General features: G+C 49.0%; 5 protein-coding genes across 5 annotated transcripts; 3 read left to right on the top strand and 2 right to left on the bottom strand.

Annotated features, from left to right (window-relative positions):
• Nucleotides 1-109: 109 nt before the first annotated feature.
• On the top strand, nucleotides 110-2444 carry ASPBRDRAFT_53777 (ATP-binding cassette long-chain fatty acid transporter PXA2; the record flags this gene model as incomplete). Its single annotated transcript, XM_067627118.1, has 4 exons — nucleotides 110-619; nucleotides 688-1324; nucleotides 1389-2286; nucleotides 2369-2444. The coding sequence occupies 4 exons, from the start codon at nucleotides 110-112 to the stop codon at nucleotides 2442-2444; spliced, it is 2121 nt and encodes a 706-aa protein (XP_067480875.1).
• A 136-nt stretch (nucleotides 2445-2580) lies between these two features.
• On the bottom strand, nucleotides 2581-5992 carry glpV (glycogen phosphorylase; the record flags this gene model as incomplete). The annotated part of the gene is made up of 8 exons (XM_067628843.1): nucleotides 2581-3279; nucleotides 3336-5101; nucleotides 5157-5234; nucleotides 5304-5407; nucleotides 5462-5523; nucleotides 5588-5623; nucleotides 5693-5705; nucleotides 5814-5992. The coding sequence occupies 8 exons, from the start codon at nucleotides 5990-5992 to the stop codon at nucleotides 2872-2874; spliced, it is 2646 nt and encodes an 881-aa protein (XP_067480874.1). The 3' UTR covers nucleotides 2581-2871.
• Nucleotides 5993-7039: 1047 nt separating this feature from the next.
• On the top strand, nucleotides 7040-7928 carry ASPBRDRAFT_41315 (uncharacterized protein). The gene has a single exon (XM_067624536.1). The coding sequence runs from the start codon at nucleotides 7101-7103 to the stop codon at nucleotides 7428-7430; it is 330 nt and encodes a 109-aa protein (XP_067480873.1). The 5' UTR covers nucleotides 7040-7100; the 3' UTR covers nucleotides 7431-7928.
• A 436-nt stretch (nucleotides 7929-8364) lies between these two features.
• gpaB (guanine nucleotide-binding protein subunit alpha gpaB) lies at nucleotides 8365-9765 on the bottom strand (the record flags this gene model as incomplete). Its single annotated transcript, XM_067617541.1, has 6 exons — nucleotides 8365-8464; nucleotides 8518-8756; nucleotides 8815-8944; nucleotides 9012-9140; nucleotides 9202-9547; nucleotides 9639-9765. The coding sequence occupies 6 exons, from the start codon at nucleotides 9763-9765 to the stop codon at nucleotides 8365-8367; spliced, it is 1071 nt and encodes a 356-aa protein (XP_067480872.1).
• A 5137-nt stretch (nucleotides 9766-14902) lies between these two features.
• Nucleotides 14903-16561, top strand: sakA (mitogen-activated protein kinase HOG1; the record flags this gene model as incomplete). Its single annotated transcript, XM_067617528.1, has 9 exons — nucleotides 14903-14958; nucleotides 15029-15076; nucleotides 15179-15308; nucleotides 15374-15417; nucleotides 15482-15581; nucleotides 15658-16014; nucleotides 16088-16166; nucleotides 16228-16411; nucleotides 16462-16561. 9 exons carry the CDS (start codon nucleotides 14903-14905, stop codon nucleotides 16559-16561), a joined length of 1098 nt encoding a protein of 365 aa, XP_067480871.1.
• Nucleotides 16562-17096: the final 535 nt, after the last annotated feature.

Below are 17096 nucleotides of genomic sequence, written 5' to 3'. Positions count from 1 at the left end.
TCCTCACCGGTCATGTTAGCCGTCATCGACTTTGGCTAACTACACTTCCGGGTTCTCTCTCCCTGCATGCACGCGCCTCCACTTCCTCCGTCCCGTCATCGTCGCAACTATGGCTGCGCAATCCAAGTTATTTCCGCCCGAGCGGTCCATCCGACACCTCTTCTCCCGCCTGGCTGCCACCTACCTCCGTCATCGTAAACAAATATCCCGTACTGTGTATCTGGCTCTCTTCGCCGCTCTCGTGAAACGCGTTCATAATGCTATCTCCGAGCAAAAGGCCGCCTCTCAGCACCAGGAGGAACTGCGCCGGCGCCCTGGAACCCGTAGTCTTGGCGAAGGTGGTGACCGTCCGCGCAAAAAGGTCGAAGTCAACCGGGAGTTCTTTCGCAATCTGCTGCGTCTGCTGAAGATCGTGATACCCGGTTGGCGGAGCAAGGAGCTACGGCTCCTGTTTGGGCACAGTGTCTTCTTGGTGCTGCGGACACTGCTGAGTCTGTATGTAGCTGAGCTGGACGGCCGGCTGGTTAGCAATTTGGTGAGAGGGAGGGGCAAGGATTTCTTGCTGGGGCTGGTGTGGTGGATGATCGTGGCAGTTCCTGCAACGTTTACGAACTCCATGGTAAGTGGTTCTATAGCACCAAAAGAAAACAAAGGTCCAGGAACTAATTCACTTCTGCGTTGCGGTAGCTATCGTATCACCAATGCAAACTCGCCCTCTCTTATCGCAAACGCCTGACAGACTATATCCACGACAAATATCTATCTAACATGACGTTCTATGCGATATCCGCTCTGGACGATCGGGTCAAGAACCCCGACCAGCTTATCACAGTAGATGTCTCAAGGTTCTCCGACAGCTTGGCAGAGCTGTACTCCAACTTGGCCAAGCCGATTCTGGACATGGCCATCTACAACTACTCTCTTTCCAAGAGTGTGGGCGGAGAGGGCCTGTTCATCATGAGCCTCTTGGTGCAATTGTCCGCCAATGTCATGCGAGCCTTGACGCCGCCATTCGGCAAATACGTGGCCGACGAAGCCCGCCTGGAAGGCGAGTTTCGGTTCCTGCACTCGCGTCTGATAGACTACAGCGAAGAGGTGGCTCTCTACCACGGCCACGAAGCAGAAAAGGATACCTTGGACAAGGGCTACTTCACTTTGATCAAGCATGTGAACCGCATTCTTCGCAGACGCTTATATCACGGATTCATGGAGGATTTCGTGATCAAGTACTTCTGGGGCGCCTTGGGATTGATCCTCTGCAGTATCCCTGTCTTCTTCCGTATCCCCGGCCAAGTCACTCAAACCATGGGCGACCGTACCGAAAGTAAGCATCTGAACCCGGGCTATTACCCTATACATCAGCACGACGACTGACATGCATTAAACAGGCTTCGTGACAAATCGGAGAATGCTGCTTTCTTCCTCAGACGCCTTTGGGCGCCTAATGTTCTCCTACAAAGAAATCTCCGAGCTAGCCGGTCACACAGCCCGCGTCTCCTCGTTGCTAGAGGTTATGGACGACCTCTTGGCCGGCCGTTTCGAGAAAAAGCTAGTGTCTTCCGCTTCCACCGAAGAAAACACAGCCATTCTATCCGGCCGCGGAGTCGTTGAGGAAAGTGATTCAATCGAATTCACCGACGTGCCTATTGTATCACCAAACGGTGATGTTCTGGTCCGCAAACTATCCTTCACCGTGCACCCAGGCGACCACCTTCTGATTGTCGGGCCTAACGGATGCGGAAAGTCCTCTCTCTTTCGCATTCTCGGCGGCCTATGGCCTGTTTACGGAGGCAAAGTTAAGAAACCCCGATTTGACGACATCTTCTACATTCCTCAACGCCCATATCTCTCGCGAGGTACGCTCCGCCAACAAGTGATCTACCCTGACGGTGTCCGCGAAATGCGCGCCAAGGGCGTTACCGACGATGATCTATACGAAATCCTCTCAGTAGTGGAGATCGCTTCCGTTGTTGATCGCCCTGGAGGCTGGGATGCAGAGGAGGAATGGCGCGATGTCCTATCCGGCGGTCTGCAACAACGGATAGCCATGGCCAGGCTATTCTATCATCGGCCAAAATTCGCCATTTTGGACGAGTGCACATCCTCTGTGACTCTGGAGATTGAACGGGTCATGTATGAAACAGCCAAGAAGCTAGGTACTACGCTGATGACTGTGTCCCATCGACGAAGTCTTTGGAAATACCATAAGAAGATTCTGCAGTTTGATGGCCAGGGAAGCTACATCTTTACTGGTCTGGACTGGGAAAGGAGACTCAAATTGGAAGAGTAAGTTTTTTCACCCGGCGCTATTTTGGTCCCCGGCGCTATTTTGGTCACAAAAACTGAGCTAACGCTGTGGTTGTTACAGTGAGAAGGAGGAGCTGGACCTCCAACTTCGCATGATACCAGAGTTGCAGAGGCGCATGGCTGAATTGAGTGCATAGGACCATGATTCAATCATGGTTCGGTTTCTCTTGAAAGGATATAGAGTCTATATGGGCCTAATAGTTGTCGTCACTGTCACTTGCCGTGCAATCGTTGCGTTAAGGCGTGCGTAGCGGGTTCGGGGCAACTTACAGGACCAGTATAATTGTAGAAGGTGCATGGAACTTTGTAAGAACAGTTAATTGCATAGAATATAGCTGTTTGACAGGTGCTGATCCAAACAATTATTTACTGCCGAGTGAGTGTATGGCTCTGTGATAAGCATGTCTTCTCTGCGGCGCTACGAGTGTAGGATCCATGTATTCCTAAAAGTTCAATCCAACTCGCCAAAAGGAAAGAAAAGCGGAAAAATAGAGCGGGTGACGACAACGACAAACCGAAAGGAAAGATCAGATGATGCAGGAGCCCAGATTCAATCGCCACTGTCTACTTCTCCACCTCGAGGGGTTCTACATTCCAAATGCTTTCGGCGTACTCATTGATCACGCGGTCCGTTGAGAAGAATCCCATGCGTGCGACACTGGTGATGGACTTGGCTAACCATTCTTCGCGGTTCTGGAACGACTCGTCCACCAAGTCCTGCGTGGTGATATACGAATTGAAGTCGTCAGACACTAGGTAGTAATCTCCGTGCTCGACAATTGAGGCAATGAGTGCGGAGAAATTGTTGACATCACCGAACATGCCGCCACGAATTGCATCGAAAACTTTAGCCAAGTGAGGATCGAGCTGGAAGTCGCCGTAGAGATGTCGGTGACGAAGCTCTTCCACGTCTTCAGCTAGGTTTCCAAAGAGGAAGATGTTCTGCTCCCCGATTTCTCTGGTAATTTCGATCTAGAAAGGGGTAATGGTTAGCAAGGGCGTCGCGGACGAAAAATGGGGCCTCATACGTTAGCACCGTCGCAAGTTCCAATGATCAAGCCACCATTCATAACAAATTTCATGTTACTGGTACCGCTGCCCTCGGTGCCAGCCGTGGAGATGTGCTCGCTGATATCAGACGCCGGGCAGATAATTTCGGCCTTACTGACGTTGTAGTCCTCAACAAATATTACCTTCAAAAGATCGCCAACATCTGGGTCATTGTTTACCACCGATGCAACCTTGTTGATCAGGTGAATAACGGTCTTTGCCATCCAGTATCCTGGGGCTGCTTTGCCGCCAAAGACAGACACGCGCGGCAGCACCTTCTTTTTCTCTTCCGCAGACAAAGACTTGATCCTCAAGTATCGGTGGATGACACCGAAGATGTTGAGCTGCTGCCGCTTATACTCATGAATACGTTTCACCTGAATATCAAACAAAGCCTGTGGGTTTACACTGTAACCGGTAGTCTCCTTGATGTGTTTAGCAAGACGAAGTTTGTTCGCGGTTTTTATTTCGGCCCATTCACGTTGGAATGCCTTGTCATCAACAAAAGCCTCGAGCCGGTCTAGAAGCGTCAAGTCAGTTAAGAATTGATATCCTCCGAGCCTGGAAGCAATTAGATCAGACAATCGCGGGTTTGCCTGATGTAGCCAGCGACGTGGAGTAACTCCATTGGTGACATTAGTGAACTTGTCCGGGCCATAGATTGTAACGAAGTCTTTGAACAGGGTGGTCCGCAACAGGTCCGAGTGCAGTTCTGCGACACCATTGACTTTATGAGAGCCAATGATCGCGATGTAAGCCATTCTCACCATTTTCGGATGCGACTCTTCGATGATCGACACCCGGGACAGTAGATCTCTATCCTGGGGGAAATTCTTCTCGACATGCTGTAGAAAGTATAGGTTGATGTCGAAAATAATCTGCATGTGCCGTGGCAGCAGGTTTTGCACCAGCGGAACAGACCACTTCTCCAAGGCCTCCGGCAAAACCGTGTGATTCGTGTATCCAAAGGTCTTGGTCACGATATTCCACGCCTCGTCCCACTCGAGACCTTCGTTGTCAATCAAGATACGCTGCAATTCGACTATAGCCAAGGTTGGGTGAGTGTCATTCAACTGGATGGCAACTTGATCGGGAAACTCGCTCCATGCTCTGTTGGTCTTCTTGAATCTCCGGACGATGTCGAACAGGGAGGCAGCACACCAGAAGTACTGTTGTTTCAGTCTCAGCTCCTTACCCCTGTCAAGGTTGTCATTCGGGTAGAGCACCGCAGAGATTGTCTCCGCACGTTGTTGCTCTGCGACAGCACTTTCGTAATCTCCAGCGTTGAACTTCTGGAAGTTGAACTCTCCGCTGGACGCCTTGCAAGACCACAGCCGAAGGTTATTTGTGGTCCGCGTGCCGTAGCCCGGTACGGGTACATCGTATGCTACTGCTTGCACAGTTTCGCCGTCTTGCCATGAATGGATGGTTTTACCATTCTCGTCCTGGTATTTCCTCACCCAGCCATAGAACTGGATGTTGACAGCGATTTCGTGTCGAGGGAACTCCCATGGATTGAAGTCAAGCCAGTAATCGGGGACTTCCATCTGGTACCCGTCTACAATTTCCTGCTTGAAGATACCATAACGGTATCGTAGACCGTATCCCCATGCCGGGTAGTTCAATGTCGCCAAACTATCAAGCAGACATGCAGCCAAGCGTCCAAGGCCTCCATTTCCCAGCGCGGCATCATGCTCCTGGCTAATGACATCTTCAATTCGGAAGCCAAGGTCCTTCAAACCCTCTTATCTCTTGGAATTAGTAAATTGTATCTGGTCATATTTTCCAAGATTACCTACCTCGCGCAACGTCTTTCAAGCCGACGTTGAGCATAGCATTATCCAGAGCTCTGCCCATGAGGAATTCAAGAGAGAGATCTGTCAAGAGTTGTTAGTATTATGACGAACAGGTCGACCGCGGCCTAAGTAGTTCAAAGATCTGCTTACAATAGACTCGCTTCTGATCGGCAGAAGCTTGCCGCTGTTGCGTCTTATTCCATTCGATAATCAAGCGATCTCGGAAGGCTAGGGCGGTTCCAGAGTATGCGGCCCTAGTAGGTCAGCAGATCGCATTCCCAAGCTCTGTCCAACGAATGTCAACATACAGTTCGTCACAGTTATACAGGGAGCGAGCCAAGGTAGTTTCAATATGGCGGACCAGTTCATCCTATTCACACATCATAAGTAAACCGCTCGGCTGTGTAAGCACGGAGCTATGGTATACAACTTACCTCAAACTCTTCTTTGTTGGAGAAGCCATTAATGGACTATGACAGACGCAGGCTTAGCAAAATGATCTCAAATCTAAAAGCGTGTCTGTCATCTGGTAATCCTACGTGTTTCCGCCATCTAGGAGACAATGCAGGTCAGCGATACTCCCGTGACAGCAAAAGCTTAAAAAGCGCGGCCGCTATGAAGAGCTACAGGCATCAACTCTAACAGAGACCATGTACTCACGCCTCCCTAAGATGCTCGGGAATACTAGCTTCAACGCTCTTGATCTCTGCGGGTCCGAAGCCGGTGAAGGTCCGCCGGTGCTTAGGACGACTGAAGCCGGGACCAATGGGTCCCTGAAGCTCGGAAACTGGAGCTCCAACCGAAGGCTTTCTTTCACGACGAGGTTGTTCCGAAGACATTGTAGTACCTGGACAAGCGCTGAAGTGGCGGAAGCACTAGTTCAAGAAGCCTTATGGCGGATAGGTCAATGAATTAACGAACGATATGAGTGTAAAGCATTCGATAACAAAGAAGTTTGAACTAGGAAAGCGCCTCGAATCCTATAGTGGGAGAAGGCGAAAGAAAGAAAAAGGGGGAAACCTGAGACTTGGGAGGGAGGGAGGAGGAGGAGAGGACAAAGAAAAAAGAGGAAGGAAGTGGGAGGGGGAGGAGGTAATTGTAAGTAGTACCACGGACTGACTGACGGACTGACGGGCTATACTTCACCATAGTAAGAAGAGAGAGTAGTAGACCTTCACTCTCCACTCTCCGGCCTCCCCCACACCTTTTTGCCTTCATCCAACCCGCGTGACAAGGGTGTCTCAATGTCAATACTGGGATCAAAGCAGGGCATGCGAGACTACCGGGAGGGGTAATATCGAAGTCTGGGATCGCAGCTGGCGACAGATGCGGATCGAACAGGAATCCCGGAATGGATGATCATACGTTTGGTCCCCTCGGATTCTCATGCAATGTCGTGCGAGGCAAGTGTCTAGGCTTCCATGGAACTTCAACTAGCTCAATCGCAAATTGAGTAGCGTAACTGCTGTGTAGCTCCCTGACGGCTAGATTAGCATTGGATAGGGTGAGCTGACTGACGGATTGTCCGGAACTGGGCCTGAACTCAATGAAAGTCAGGATGCCCGCGGACGTTTCCTTGGATGAGGGGGTTCTCAGGCGACAGACAGTAAGTACTAGTTACTAGTCACCGTCTGGCCTGACTGGAGCTGCCGCTATGACGCATGGTGATCGCTAGGTTGAAGTTGTCGAGGAGGGGGGGATGTTTCTACTTGATTGACGCTGGACTGTGGAGTTGGTTGAGTGCTCACTGCTCCCTCGTATTGATACCGTACAGTAAGGTAGGTAGTAGTTTTGTCTCAGAGTAAGTTCTCCCAACTACTACTAACTAACTAGTTAACTTACAGTTGCTACATACTTTCTGATCGCCAGAACTACCTACAGAGGCCTCTTCATGTCAACTTGAACTATCTCTGGGATAGAAGCTATATGTGTATATGCAATATTTATATGATTTTTACTTTTACTTCTTCCTTCCTCTTTGACTGTATATTCCTTTTCAACCCATCTACAGCAATTGCTACAGCTCTTTTCATGCTAACCGCCCGCCCGCAGCTCAGTCCTCCGGGTCCAAGTCCAACTCCGGCCTCATCCCCACCCCCGCACTGCAGCCTGCTGTTCGATCGGCGGGTCATCAACGTCCCTCCCCGTCCATCATTGTATTCGAGCGCTAGGATCGACGGCCTGAGCTCTCGAGGAACTCCGCGCGAGCCATGTGTTTCCCATGACCTTCGCACGGTGCAAGCCCGCTTCAATGCCTTGACTGGCTCGGTGCACTGACTGAAGAAAACCCAGCATCGACGTCAAGACAGTAAGCAGCGCGCGTTACAGCATCGTCTGATGCGAACCAATTCGCTCGCAATGGGCAACATTGCTGTACAAAGGACACGTTGACACTCATGGGTAAAGAGATCAATTGCATGCATAGGGTCGCTACAACAAGCTGCGTGGTATAGATGAAACGGGAGCAAATCAACGGCAACGAGGAATATAGATAGGCTGAGCAACAGCATGGGAAAATTAGAATAGTGTGTAAAAGAGAGATCGCCATTAGATGCAGAGTCAAACCATGGGGAAAGAAACGAAAAAGAAAAGGGTTATAGCAATTCCCGGGGACATGAGACAGGATATCAGAAGGCTTTGCGCAGTCCACGTGCAAAGAATGTAGTGCCGAGGCCTGTACCTCGCTCTTCCTGATCTTCGAGACGTTAGGCTTATTGATTTGAAGGTAAGACCCAGAAGTTGGGCGTGGTCTGTTATGGCCAACGCAGATAGAAAAAAGCCCCAAGAAACATATCATCCTGAAATGATCACAAATGAAAAAGTAAAATCGACACCATGCCACAAATTCCAATGACCATGAACCAACCCAGCGCCAGGCACATTGAACTGTGAGGTCAACCTAGCACCGAAACGCCGATGCCTACCGACTGGACACAATGGGATGAACAAATGAACAAAGAAGAACAAAAAGATAACGAACGCCAAAGCTGCGAACAGGTTGCAAATCGGAAGGGTCGAGGCTTGAGAGAATTGAGGTTCATCAGTATAAAACCGGGGCCGGAAGATTGACTAGTGAGAGGACAGATAGGACGGCCCCTACACAACTTAGGCAATCGCCAAAAGGGAGAATCTCGGTAAAGAGCGGACATTGCCATCAAGATGGAAGCGCCCCGAAGCCCGGGTCTGGTTGCTCCGCGAACGATGGTTACTTTCACAAAATACCCGAGTCCTTGAGAGCATTTTGCAAGATTGTTTCCTTTACAGCGGCAAATACTAGACGGATATTCGTCGTGTCGGTGGCCTGAGTCAGACTTGGAGTATAGTTAGAACCTATACAACTCAGGCATGATAGGTCCGAACTTACTGAGGGTAGAGATTGAGATGCGCTCTGTTGACTTGATTGAATCTCCAAAGAAGATACTTGGCTGCCCGATTCACGTCATTACCGCCTGAATAGTCCGGAAAGTAATGGTTCAAGGGAGACCGAGGAAGCTTTTGTCGGAAAAGATCGACCTTGTTTAGGAAAAGAATTATGCTCGTTCGCATAAACCATCGAGAATTGACCACAGAATCAAACAACACTAAGCTTTCCATCATGCGATTCTGGGAACGGGATCAGCAGGGGCGCAAGGGGAGGGGGATGAAGTGCTCGTGGACATACCTGGTTGCTCTCCTCTAGTAATACTTGGTCATACTCACTCAGCGCCACGCAGAAGATAATGGATGTTACGTTTTCAAAGCAATGGATCCACTTCTTCCGCTCGCTCCGCTGGCCGCCAACATCGAACATACTACGTGACAAGTCAGCAAATTGTCGATGAAACAGGGGGTCGACTTCAAGGTGAGGACAGGTCATACTGTATGCTAAGCTGGCCCATTGTGAATCGCGTCTCATAGATACCGGTCGTTTTTGTTCGCGCGCGGAGTACATCATTTACGTTGGGTATATAATCAGGAGAAGCTATCCGCTTAGCTTCATCAAAGAAACTAGAAGGACTCGGTCAGCGGCTGTGTTTGTGGAGGGGCTCAATTGACGCAAAGCACTTACTATGGCGCAGAATCCATCAAATAGAATTCGTTTTGATGCTCCAGCACATTCGAAGTACAAGGGTCATTCCAGAGATACGTTATCGCATCGCCCACCCTGGAGTCCAAGGGTATATTCGGATCAGGGTCAATGTTGTAATCAGAAAGGAATTGGATGTAGTCGCGGACTCTTTGACTCGAAGGTTCTAACGAGAATTGGTGATAAGCTGCTATGAGAGATTTGGTACAGTCGAGGAGGTTCTTGTAGACGGTCAGGCGATATAAAGCCAGCTCTTCGACTGTGTAGCCATTCTGATGGATAATTTTCATTTGCTTAACGATGGTCGACTTGCCGCTTTCTCCGGAACCTAAGATTAAACAAGAAATCACGATGAGCAAGAGTCGGGCTTGGAAACACCATGGGCTTTGATATAGTCAGATGAGAGGATTGCAACTAACCAAGCAATAGGATCTTGCACTCTCGCCGTAGTCGCCTAGAGTCCTCTTCAAGTTTTCGGTCGATTGCTTGGCTCCTCCGCTTCGACTCCGCATCTCCTGTCGCCTCCGTACTCACACACGAACCCATCTTCTCGGTATGATTCTCAGACAGCGGAAAGCTAGCCCATTAGCTGCCTGCGGAAGGATACGGCATCAACCTGTCGGGACGCTGAGACCCGACGCCGACGGGAGAGGCGAAACCCAGACGAGTGGCAGCTCCAACAAACGGCCCGAACAGACAGATGTAATTGCGAACGGAAGATTGTAAGCGGCGCAATGGGGAGGATACTGCTGGTGAAGTCGTAATGGGAAAGCAAGAGAGGCGGTGGTATGCGATCGACAATGGAGTTCGATCAGGGATCGAGGCTTGCGCGCGTAATAGCCGGGGGCAGAGCCACAACAGACGGCTCAAGGTCGAAACGGGGAAGGCCGGAGCGACGACGACTGCAAGCTCCCGGGGGGGTGGGCGGAGGTGTTGGCTCGTGACGCAGGAGATGGAAAGAAGGCAGGAGAGACAGCGAAGATACGAAAAGAAGCCGAGCCCAAGCGCGGAGTAGGATGGTTCTGCTGGAGGTTTGACCGGGGGTGAGGGGTGTCAGAGGTCCTAACTGCGGAGCAGGAAAGCGAGCGAGAATAACGACCTGACGCTAAAAAGGGTAGTTAAAGTCGATCGGGGGGAAAGATGATGTGGGAGAGTGGATGAGAGCGCGGATCTCGAGTGAGATAATGTAAGCAATGGGGATCAGTGTGTCGGTCGGGTCGATCAAACAGGCGGGTAAGGGAGGAAGGAGATGAGATGAGATGGATGGGATAGGATGGGATGGGGGGAAATGCGCGGGCGTGAGTATGAAAGGGAATTAGGTATTATTACTGGTCATTATAAAAGAGAATAGTAAGTTCGTGTGCGTTAAGTAGAAAGGAGGAAAATGAGGGGGTGGAGGGAGGAAGAAGAGGAGGTGAATGGTAGGATGTGATTGATTGATGGATGGATGGATGGTTAGTTTGTAGTGGTTGGTAGAGGATGGAATGGGGATGGGATGGGATGAATGGGCCAGTTGTGGATGTTTCCCAATCGTCATCTAGACAGGTGGAAGTGGAGATGGCAGAAAAGACGGAGGAGGATTACATACTCGCTCGATCGTAGGGGCGCGGGTGGGTATTTGGGAAAAACGTGGACCGGGCGACCCAAGCTTACCGCAAGTGAAAAGGCATAAAGGGAGGGAGAGGGAGAGGGAGAGACAGACAAGTCAGAGACTGAGAGAGAGAAGAAAGAACTCTGGCGCTAAATGGGATGTTGAATGGATGAATGGATCTGATCGATCTTGGGGTTGTAAGTATAATAGTCGCTCGAAGATAATAATAATAATTATCATCATCATAGTAATACTAAATCGCAATGATAATAATAATAATAATACCCTCTACTATTCCGATCTTGTATGTGAATGGCCGGGTTCACTTGATGGCCAAAGTTCTCTCCAGAGGATGTCTAAACTCTGAGATACTCCTCATATTTACTACTTCTTTGAGACCCTCCCATTTGCCCCTAAAAGAAATAATAACCCACGATTTGCCTGCTATTCTTGTGGTTCAGATTTGTGGGCAGGCCGGGGGAGGCAAAAAAAAAAAGGGACTACTTACTAGGTCAGGCCAGGCAGGGCACAGTCAGTTTGCCTAGCTAGGCTTTCTCTGTCGCTCGTAATATTTTAGCGTGTGTCTTGTGTTCTTGTCTTCCTCCAACCATCACGGTGCGCGTCCACAAACTACCCCAAGTGAAGACTTTTGACCCTCAATTGGTACTGTGTCACATCTGGTCTAGAGCCGATTCGGTGGTACCCCCGTGCTCCTGAATATCCAAACAAACATTTTTCGCATATCTTCTTGACGCAGGGAGCGAATGTCGATCCCCTTTTATACTTAGATCTTCTATACGATACATTTCTGTTTTGGCTAATTATTGTGTATTTCTTCTTCTTCTTGGAGATGTCTTTATTCATTCCATTTACCCTTCAGAGGCATCAGCTCACCCAGCAGCACATGAAGTGAGGCTGTGGCTAAGAACAGCACCCGAGTGGAACACTGTGTGCTTATAAGATCATCAGACTAACCGGGCAATTCATGAGGCTACCTAGTTACTTGTTGCTACATCCAATAGCATAATTCCCTATCAACTTATCATACATTCGACCTTTTTACAGCCCAATAATATCTGGCATGTCGGTCTGGATTGTCTCGACACCCCCAATTTACTGCAAAGTACCTACATACGTAAGTTAGAGCCATGCTTTGAGCGTATCCAGAATGGTGAAGGATGCCCCTTGTAGAGCATCCCGTCCTGGATCATCATTTTGGGCATGTCCGAAAATGCATGACTTGATCCTAAGTTTTCTCGCTTCCTCACTATGGAGTACACTAGTATTCGTTTTGAGTTTTCTCTCTTTCACCCCCCGCTGCCCTCGAATCCCGCGTTAATAATAGGAAAGTTCGGAGAAATGTTTTGAGACAACCATGTGGACATGAAACACTGGCTGTAGCTACCACAGTCTAAAGACACCCCTAGTCTTCTGTTTTCCCCTCACCATAGTTACATAGCTTCCCATTCTTTTGCCCATCAAATCTTTATGCTGTAGTAACAGAAAGGTGTGGGGTAAACCCAAAACATCTCTGACGCAGCTGAGCCCAACAGCAAAATGCACCCACGAGAGCGTCGGCAAGCGGCTATAACGAAGGTGAAGGAAGGTGGAGGATGAACGTTAACTGTGCTAAATCACCAAACAATAGACTCAATGAATACAGGTTGTTTGCATTCATAATGCACGTTTGAGTTTACGATTGATCAGATTGCCCATGGTCTAGTATAGACATCTTCATTCTCTGACTCTGAAGACACGGACGGATGACATTGCGCTTCGGCTTACATTTACCAATATGCCTGGATTGTATTTGTCTGTATATTATACAACGATGTTTCACAGCTTGTCTGTATATTGGCGTTGAGTCTCAGAATCATAAGCATTGTCCAGAACCGTTGGTCGCGTTCACTGGCTAGTCCAGTCAAGGTTACATAGAATGCGGCTTTGCGAACCTACTTGACTCAAACGTTACCTCGTGTAGTAACATGCCAACGAGTCTCCCGATCGTCCCATTCCCAATGGAGCCAACGACTTGTGTGCGTTGACGAAACTATTCATATCAGTGCTAGCTGTTTCGGGGGCAATCGTATACCTAGGAATGTAGAGCAGTACATAACTCGATTCAAACTCCGCCATTCTTGCAATTCTTGCAATTCACGACAAGAGCTCTCCATCCAGAGTTTCGGCATCAGCCTTGCAGCCCCTCACATAGAACAGTCATGTCGTAGGACCTTCTTCTTCTTCTTCTTCTTCTTCTTCATGCCAACATGAAACCAGTTTGTTGTAGTACAGCAGGGGTGGCCGTGTCAAAGCGGGTGTCATGTGGCATTTCCCACATAGTAGAAACATATATATTCATTGTGCAACTCCTTGCAGATACGAAAGCTAGAGTTCTACCGGCTGCGACGGATCTGAGGTCTTGTATACTATCTATTACTGTTCAATGTTGCGAGAGAAACAGCCTTAAAGGTCAGAGCGCTGGTGATGATGGGTTGGACCATCTCGGGTAAATTAGGTTGTAACGCCTTATACTAGTCATCCTCAGGCAGCATGGCCGCTGCCGAGCACTAACTAGTTAGTCTAGCTGCGTTGGCACCCCGTGCAAATTTCCCCTTTGCTGAAACCCCCCAGTTCTAATAATGGCATAGGAAGGAAATCTGTCAGTAGTAGTCATGACAGCCTGGACAGCCTTACACGAACCCGGATATAGTTTCCATACACAGCACGGAGTAATTGCACTAATGTTAGTAACTATCAACTAGCTGATTACCCATCTCCTGTCCTTTTTGCCCCCCAGTCCCCCCTTAAGACAGAATTAGAAGCTTTAGCGGATACAAGATTGAGTATGTGTGAGATCGTCGTTCGGCCGACATATTCGATATGTATTTATCAGTGGACAGGATAATGATGGATTCGGTTGTCACGAAATTGATGGAATTGATTGGAACCGGCGGAGCCCCACCGAGGGGGGTTATGATGACATTGAGGAGCACAGCTTGATGCTAACTCTCTAACTTAGTATGGTTCGCCCCGGTTGGGCATTACGTAGTAGACGCCTTCTTGGAAGCAATAGTATTCGGATCGATCGCGATGCGAGCCATCCATCGATCATCAGTTAGTCGCCGTTGTAATGGGCTGACACGGGTTTCTTGAGGTATACTGCATAAGGTAATAAGTATCCTTTCCGACATATACTTGCCAGCCTCAGGATACCTAACTAGATATCATGTTTCTTATACCCAGTAGCAGCCTAGATCACTGCGTGGTTTTTGGAGCAGGGATTCGCTTCATAGCAATTCTGGTAGATCGCCGCAGGGCATTGATAGTTCTTTAGTATACAGCACCGTAAGGAGTACCATCAAAGAAAAAAATGAAGAACTAAAAAAGCTATCAATTATGTACTCATCTGCCCGCGGGGTTGGAAGCACAATCCTACTACTAGTTATTATGCCCCTCTCTGGAGAAATTCTCCCTTGGGACTGTTAGGTAAGCGTGACGGGCTTCTTCCCTGAAATTTGGAACCGTCTTCCAACCAATGGGTCTGACTCAAGTCTAGACAGGACCGCGTCACAGTCGTAGTGGCACTAGTCGATCGGTAGACGAGAAGGAAAAAGAAGAATTGCAGAGCTGCTCTTACTCAGTACTAGTTTTGTCCACTCCAGCCGGACCTTTTCTGCGATACCCTGCTTCCGTCGCGGACGTCATCGGTCTTGTTTTGGGCGTGCCGGAGACTGAGAACTCAACGGACTACTAGGAATTTAGACAAGAGACTCGCTTTCCCCACACACCCTGCTGGGCGCCACCTACGGCCTTTTGCTGCCTCTCCTCTCTCCAACACCAACAACCAACTAGTTGTACCTCGTTCCTACATCTCGCATTTGAATTCTTGCTCTTGTCGTTGTTCACTTTAGCCTCTCCTGCTACTGCTTTTTTTTTTTACTACCTCCATCACCTCTCCCACCTCACTCCCCTCGGTCTCCCTTTTTTTTTCTGCTTCCCACTCCTATCTTCAGATCTCCTGAGAGAAAAAAGAGCTCCGAGGCTCCCACTTTCCCCTCCTTGAGTGCGGTGTACCGTCATCCTTGCTCCAAAATGGCGGAATTCGTGCGTGCCCAGATCTTCGGCACAACCTTCGAAATCACAAGCAGGTGGGACTCCTTTACACAATTTCAAGATGATCGGTATGGTTTTATCGATCATTTACTGATCCTCTCGCAGGTATACAGACCTGCAGCCCGTGGGAATGGGCGCTTTTGGTCTCGTCTGGTAAGTTCGACAACCCCTCTTCTGGATTTCGCCGCCACGCGGATGGCTTCTGTGGCCCGCCGAACCAGCACATGGGCTGACGCCTGTCATGGTATAATTCAGTTCTGCGAGAGATCAATTGACAGCACAGCCGGTCGCCGTCAAGAAGATTATGAAGCCGTTCAGCACACCGGTTTTGTCCAAGAGAACGTACCGCGAGTTGAAGCTGTTGAAGCATTTACGACACGAAAATGTCAGCCACCCCCACACCAAAAGGCGGTCCGCCATCCGCCGTACCGCAATGCTGACTATGAGCAGATAATCAGTCTCAGTGATATCTTCATTTCTCCGCTCGAGGATATGTAAGAAATTTCGCCTGCTTCAAGCTGTCACTGAGTTGATTTGTTTTTCTGACGATCGCTGCAGCTATTTCGTCACGGAGCTTCTGGGAACCGACCTCCATAGACTCCTCACTTCCCGGCCTCTGGAAAAGCAGTTCATTCAGTATTTCCTCTACCAGATTTTGGTACGCCATCCTGACACTTGTTTCCGCGACTTTGCTATCGTGTTTCACTATCCTGGCATAAGCTGACCATCTGCAGCGAGGACTGAAATATGTCCACTCGGCGGGTGTCGTCCATCGCGATCTTAAACCGAGCAACATCCTCATCAACGAGAACTGCGATTTGAAAATCTGCGACTTCGGCCTTGCCCGTATTCAAGACCCTCAGATGACAGGCTATGTCTCGACCCGGTATTACCGCGCACCCGAGATCATGCTCACATGGCAAAAATACGACGTCGAAGTAGATATCTGGAGTGCAGCCTGCATCTTTGCGGAGATGTTGGAGGGAAAGCCACTCTTCCCAGGAAAGGATCATGTCAACCAATTTTCGATTATTACAGAGCTTCTAGGCACCCCGCCCGACGACGTCATTCAGACCATCTGCAGTGAGAACGTGAGTATCCAATTCTCCGCTACCGCAAATGGTGGTCTTTCAATGATAGATTGCTAATATTTCTTTGTGTTAGACGCTGCGATTCGTGAAGTCGCTGCCTAAGCGCGAACGGCAACCTTTGGCTAGCAAGTTCAAGAATGCCGACCCAGACGGTATGTATATCGACTTTAGTCAACTTAATCAACGTTGGCCTTATATCTAACATCATCGTAGCTGTTGATCTCCTCGAACGAATGCTAGTTTTCGACCCCAAGAAGCGGGTTCGTGCAGGCGAAGCGCTTGCGCATGAGTATCTCGCACCCTACCACGACCCCACCGACGAACCCGTGGCGGAAGAGAAGTTCGACTGGTCCTTCAACGACGCCGACCTGCCGGTGGATACCTGGAAGATCATGATGTGGGTTCCCACAAAGTGAGATTGAGTGTTAGAATGCTAACCTGGAGTAGGTACTCGGAAATCCTTGATTTCCACAACATTGATCAGGCCAACGATGCTGGCCAAGTGCTCGTTGAAGGGGCCGCAGATGGACAACAGGCCTTCGCATGAGGAAGTCCCACCATATAATGCCATGGACAAGGCGCAGGCAGCGATGCGATATGATTATGACGTCGTCAATTCCTTCGATTTCTCTTGGTATGTAGACTGGAAGCGGGGACTGTGATATGGTTTTTTTTTTTTTTATTTACTTTACCCGGAATGGGTCTTTTTTTTTTCTTTTACTCTTTCGTCAATATTACTTCCAGGCGTTCACACACGACCCGCGCTTGGAAAACTTTACCTGCGTTGAGAGTCGGACGAACTGGAGATTGGACCCGTCTGTAACACGACTGAACTATTTTTTGTTACCCATTTTTGATGCTATATATACACTTCTTCTTTGGTTCACGATTGATGAGCATGCGTGTTATAAATCTCTTTTGATTAACTTGTGTGTATTGGGGTGTCTTCTCTCTCTCTCTCTCTCTCTCTCTCTCTGTGTCTGTGTGCGTGTGTGTGTGCTTGTCTGAGGGAACTTGTTTTAATTTCGTATGTGCGCCATAGATTCGAATACGGAAAAAAAAAACATACTAATTTCGTGACG

The sequence above is a fragment of the Aspergillus brasiliensis genome (assembly GCF_001889945.1).
Source record: "Aspergillus brasiliensis CBS 101740 unplaced genomic scaffold ASPBRscaffold_4, whole genome shotgun sequence".
In the NCBI taxonomy this organism is placed as follows: domain Eukaryota; kingdom Fungi; phylum Ascomycota; class Eurotiomycetes; order Eurotiales; family Aspergillaceae; genus Aspergillus; species Aspergillus brasiliensis.
The sequence above is the reverse complement of the archived record's forward strand: the minus strand, read 5'-3'. Positions and strand labels throughout refer to the sequence as shown.